The sequence below is a fragment of the Pygoscelis adeliae genome, unplaced genomic scaffold (assembly GCF_000699105.1).
Source record: "Pygoscelis adeliae isolate BGI_AS28 unplaced genomic scaffold, ASM69910v1 Scaffold99, whole genome shotgun sequence".
In the NCBI taxonomy this organism is placed as follows: Eukaryota; Metazoa; Chordata; class Aves; order Sphenisciformes; family Spheniscidae; genus Pygoscelis; species Pygoscelis adeliae.
Window position 1 is genome coordinate 242,896 of NW_008825493.1, and position 6,028 is coordinate 248,923.

Sequence of the window (6,028 nt, forward strand, 5' to 3'; positions counted from 1 at the left end):
AAAACAAAATTGTTGTTTTCTTCATGCCCCCCCCCCCCCCCATCTGATGCTGTGTGGGACACGCACAATAGACAGATTAGAATGACTGACTGTCAGTGACAAGCCAGCCCAAAGAGCTCTGCTAAGCAGTCATGGTATGGCTAGACATTGGCCATAGGCTCAAGAGGAAGAGAAACCTGGCAACAAATTCCCCTAGAGGTGGTTAACTCCTGTGAGCACACAGCAATATGGAACATATCTGCAATAGGATGGCAATCTGGTTTTGGTGACATAGTTATCCCATCTTATACATGTGTAGGGGTGAGTCCTTCTCAAAAAGCTGTTTCCCTGAATATGCATAGGGGTTTCAAGGCTTTATTAATATGACTTCCTCTCCCCTTCTCCCAGCACAGCTTCAGTTACAGTTTTCAGACACTAGTTCTGCAAGTGAGGTACCTCTGAAGTCTCCAGGGACTGGATCTCTCTCGGTAACTCTACAGCATGCCTGTTGAAGTAGTCCATGGTAATAGCATTATTCCAATAGCTCAGATTATTTTCTGGGTTAGATGTCTTTTTCTTCCTCCTCATGCAGCAGACTGTCAGCAGAACTGCTGTCAATAGAAACATGTCAAAAATTTGGTTATTTCGTTTCAGTAAGGACTCATCAGTACCATGGATTTGTTTTTTACTTTACTTAAGGAGAGGCCTAGTGACCTTCATTCATACGATTCACTCTCAGGCAGATCTAGCTCTCTCCTAACAAACCCCACAGAATTAAGTCAGAATCTGGGCCAAGCAGATGAGGCTTTGGGCTTGGCAGAATATGCAGTTTTTACTTTCTTTTTGATGTGAGTTTATAATCTTCAAGATGTGGCTGCCTGGCTAATGAAAAGCTTTGGTGTTGTAACTGATGGTATTTTAATACCTAAGCAGGGATTTATAGACCCTCTAGGACAGAGGGCACTCCCCAGGGACTGTGAAGGATGCCTCTGCGCAGATCTTTTCTGCTTCTAGCATGTTCAGACGCTGCAGCAATGAGCACATTAGCAAATGGGCAGTGAGAGACACCTGCCCTAGGCTCAAATACCAAATTCATAAACGCACGTAGTTGCATGTCTTCAATACCAAATGCTTCTGCCCTGAAGTGCCACTGATCCCTGCCTCTGTCACCTCACGTTCATAACTTCGATTTTGTGGCCATGCTCAAAACATCAGTGACCAGCAAGGGGGACAGATGGGCTCTTGAGCAGGATGAGACAGTGATGAGGTGGCGTGGAGATCCCCTCTGGCACCTGTCTCACGTAGCTTATGCTTCCAGGGTAGCATTAACCCCATAGCTGGGGTTTTCCTGCCTGTCTCCATCAGCTGTATCAGGATGTGGGATCTACTGATAAGCGTAATCTATTCCCCACACTTGCCTGGGCATTGGTGGTGTCTGAGCCTGGATTTTTTTTTCTTATCTGCAGAGCACACTTAAGCTTCTGCAATCTGAAATATTTGAGCTTAAAGTAGAGCGGTTAGGCAAGACGAAGTGACCAACAAGTGAAACTTGTTGATACAATTGTCTGCCTGGTCTCAAAGCCACATGCACCCTCCTGACCGCAGAGATGCCAGGATAACGCTTCCCCAGTGGGCGGGCTGAACACAAAGCTGGTTGAATGTTATTTTCTGGAATTGCTTTCTGTTTAGTCATCTCTGTTGCAATTCAGATGGGTAATCTTGGCAATTTTACGACAGCCAGGCAAACCCACTGTAATGAACTTACTGCTCCCACTGGTCCTTGCTCAGGCAGAAGCCGAAGCATGTACAAGGGTTTGTTCAGAGGAGTAATGCATAAGCTCTGTGTGCTTATCTTACACCTGTGGAATCAGTTGACCGGTTGTGCTTGTAATCTACCTGATTTATACAGACAGACAGGTAGCTGGACATGTACTTACTTTGATTTGTACCTGTGAAATAGGGAAGGCACTGCTGTAAATTCACTCCATTATTTCTAAACCCCTCATGGTAGAAAAGAAGAGAGAAAATATTCATGAAGCAGAAAAATATATTATTTTCTCAGCTACAGCCAAAATTATTTATTAGAATTATAGTCCAGAGGAAACAAAAGACTGCAGAGAGGTCAAAGCTCTGCTTTGTATGTTTTGACAAACATTGTAGCTACCCATATGCTGTGGGTCTAGCTTCTTATCCCGTCTACTCACATAAAACGGCAGTACAAAAGTGCAAGGCTAGAGCTCTATTTAAAACAAAAGAATAAGCTGCTAAGAAAAAAAAAATTAATGGGTTTGAGTTCAGGCAGTTTATGTCTCATTCAAAGGGAAAGGTGAGCTTATGCTATAAATCTTCTTCCAAAACTAATGGAAAAATCTCCTGCGCTGTTCCTGCATATTTCAGAAAAGCAGGTCATCATCAAACTTACTATTGTCTTTGACTCATATTGCTTCAATCTTTCTATCACCAATAACTTCATTTGCCGACAGCCTGACAGCGCGACTCCTGCTGCTGCGCCCGTAGGCAGGCATCCCACGGGGGCCGGCAGAACTGCTCTCCCTGCCCGGAGAAATGCCCATCCTCCTGAAGGGCTGCATCTTTGCTCCCTGCTTTGCTGCTACCCTCTCTGTGTTGCAGCCCAGCCTGCAGGCTCGTTAAGATTATAAAGTGAAGCAGGACGTACATTTAGTCCTCCCCACTGCTGGCGAGAGCCAACAGACCTTGGAGCTTTTCGGTACTCCAGTAACAAGTGCTCCTTAAGGCACAGAGCATTTTTGAAGGTGCCTGAGGATATGAGAGCCCCAGTAAAGCCAGCTGTATTGCTGTGCAAATATTTTGAAAGACTGAGGTTTTACAGCTTATAAAATGTTGTGGCTGCTGACAGAGAAGTATCAGATTTGGGTTTTAGGGGCTGGAAAGCCAGTGACACTGAGTCGAGGGCGATCTCTGCTTCTTCCAGCAGGAAATGGCCTTGCCGTGTACAGATACGGTTGCCATACAGCAATAATGCTCTCTCCCTTAATTACACTCTTGGTCTCCAACCTTAGTGCACACACAAGCAAATGGATGGAAGACCATGGAAAACATGTTCCTGAGCTTCCTCGAATATAACATATTTTAGCAGAAGGCTGTCTACCTAAGCTGCCCCAATTCAAAGCAGAGGAGACCTGATCTAAGAGGGAGAGGACAGCAGGGCTGGAATGGGGTTATTCCCTCCTCATCTCATATTAACTACTCTTTTGGGGCATATTTCAGTGAAATTAATGTAGCTAACATAGGACCGCTCACTTCCAGAACAATACTAGGAACGATATTTACCGATATTCTTAGGTATCTATTTGCTCCCATGATTAGAATTATGTGTATTACAGAAAAAAATCTCTTTCCAGACAGACAGTTGCGATGGCCAGCGAGGACATATTAAGTAGATGAAATACATAGAGGGCAGAGATGGTTTGGAAGGGAGAAATGGCAATAATAACAACAACGGAGCTAAAGAGAGAAACAATAGCTGCAATACCCCACCTATCTTTCCTGGTATATTATGTGATGTCCTTGTAAGGACGAGAAAGTGCTGTTGTTCAGTGCTGCTATGTATCACCTCTGTTTCAGAGATGGCCAACCCTTCGGGCAGAAAAAGGGCTAATTCTTCTCTGGTTTTCAAACTCTCACCTGAACGCTTTCTGGGAGTCAGAAAAGCTAAACCGACTTTTCCTTTTGCCTGCTCCATGTTAAAGTCAATAGCGAGTGCCACGAGAAGGACACTTCAGCGTTGTCCCTGTGTCAGCCTGAAGCTCCCCATACAGAGATTACAATACCTGTTAGGAAATATCAGGGGTCTCTGCAATTTTGTGGACACTGGAGGTTCAGGGAGTTCAGAAGCATTTCTAACCTGTATCCTCTGACTTGCTGCTAGTCTGGAGGGAGAAAAGTCAACCCACACGTTCAGGGGCTAAAAGCTGCTGACAAGCTCTGGCTCTGACGCTGGCTTCTTTCTGGTCCCAAGGCAAATTACATCTGCATTACCTGTACCCCCACCCATGAAACAGGACATAATACATCCCACAAACGTGAGAAATGAGATTCTTACAGATTTACAGGTTTCTAGGCTGGTGGGAACATGTCCATCATCTACTCTCACCTGCACAACACCTGCACACCAGGAGACTTTCACCTGTTAACTTAACCATAAACTGTATTTAAGGTACAGCACATTTCATAGGAAAATACCCAGCTTCAGTTAAGGACACGGAGCGACCAAATATCCATCCCATTCCCACAAAGTTTGTTTCAATACTTAATTCCCATTGTGGGGACATGTTTACATTCCCCTTGTTGTCTAAATACCTCCAGCTTTATCCGCCACTTCCTCAATCTCCTTTTGTCTTTTTTATTAAAAGCTTCCACTATGCTATCAGAAATGTCCCCCATAGATGTGGGCTTCAGCCTCTTCTTGGACTACATGATGGCACAAGTGGAGTTATGTTCATTTCTCAGCTCTTAAATCATTGGCATGGTTCTTTTCTAATCTTCCAATCTTTTTTTAGAAACATAAACCACCAGGATTATACACCATATTCAATACTGGCCTCATAAATGCAGAGTAATGAGATCATACCAACTCCCTACAGTTTCCTGATAGTCTTCTGTCCTTTCTTTCAACTCACTTAAATATTCTACCAATTTTATACAGCTGCATACCCCCTTCCCCCACTCTCCAGCTCCCACGTAAAACACGATGTTAACAGACCTGAACGTTGCAAGCACTTATAAGTCAGGAGATATTCAGGCTGAAGGATGTTAATTTACTTCTCCCTGTGCCTGCAGATCATAATATAAGTTTCTACAGAACCCTTGCCTCAATGACTAAAATAGTGTTTTTTCCATATTTCTTTCAATTTCCCTCATTTACTGTGGCCGCCTATAGTAGTACAGCCTTAGCTGTAATACAGGCATCACGATAGGTTTGGTTGTTGACCACAGCTGCTTACATCTGGAGACAGGAGGGTCTTCTCCAGCTCAGCCTGAGCTCACACCTGGGGATTAGACTCAGGGCTTGGGATCTGTCTCGCTTCAGACCGAGAAGAAAATGTTCGTAGGTTTTGCTACGGAGAAAGTGGGTGAGATAATTTTGGAGCGCGTCCCACTGCATGAAATGTGAGCTAAGTGAGGTTAGGTCCAAGGCAATTCTTCATACATTCTTTGAGTTCTGCTGACGCCTGCGTTCGGAGGCTCAGCCTTCCTCTCGCGTTTTCCCGTGTCAGCAGAACTGACTGAATGAATTGAATTCTGCGCATCTGATTTGCAAGTTTCTGTTCTTCCACATTTTATCATGTCATTCTGTAATTACTCGGAGTCCAAGGACCAGGACGGCACGCTTTAAAATGAGTTCATATTGTGTCTTGCTCTGCATTGCAGAGACAGGCACCCACGCATGTACAAATGCACATGCACAAAAATGTTCAAGGCTGCCTGAAGGACACCGCAAAAACAACTCAAACTGTGACATGCAGAAAACACTGATATCAGTGTTATATATGACTTCGCTTTTCTGGGAATGCAATGATACAGAATCCTTCATTTTTGCAGCCCTCAAATGGGGTTAGCAACATTACCCCTGTTATTTCTACCATGAAACTGAGGTACCAAAAGGTGAAACGATTTACTCAGGTTCACGCAGCAGACGTGGCTCACGCATTCAAATTCAAAGCATTACTTTTCTGGCTAGCATTTTCTGCTGGTTCTGACTGGGATAGGGTTAATTTTTTCCATAGTAGCTTGTATGGGACTATGTTTTGGATTTGTGCTGGAGACAGTGTTGATAACACAGGGATGTTTTCGTTACTGCTGAGCAGTGCTGACACAGAGCCAAGGCCTTTTCTGCTTCTCACCCCACCCCACTAGCGAGTAGGCTGGGGGGGCACAAGAAGTTGGGAGGGGACACGGCTGGGACAGCTGACCCCAACTGACCAAAGGGGTATCCCATACCATATGACGTCATGCTCAGCATATAAAGCTGGGGGAAGAAGAAGGAAGGGGGGGACGTTCGGAGTGA

The 6,028-nt window shown here is 44.6% G+C and overlaps 1 protein-coding gene across 1 annotated transcript in view; it reads right to left on the reverse strand.

Annotated features, from left to right (window-relative positions):
• TMEM108 (transmembrane protein 108) overlaps positions 1 to 6,028 on the reverse strand; it is a 170,862-nt gene that overhangs the window by 2,979 nt on the left and 161,855 nt on the right. The window contains exon 4 of the mRNA XM_009331246.1: positions 436 to 590. Within this exon, the coding sequence (XP_009329521.1) occupies positions 436 to 590 (155 nt within the window). The remainder of the gene's footprint in view (positions 1 to 435; positions 591 to 6,028) is intronic.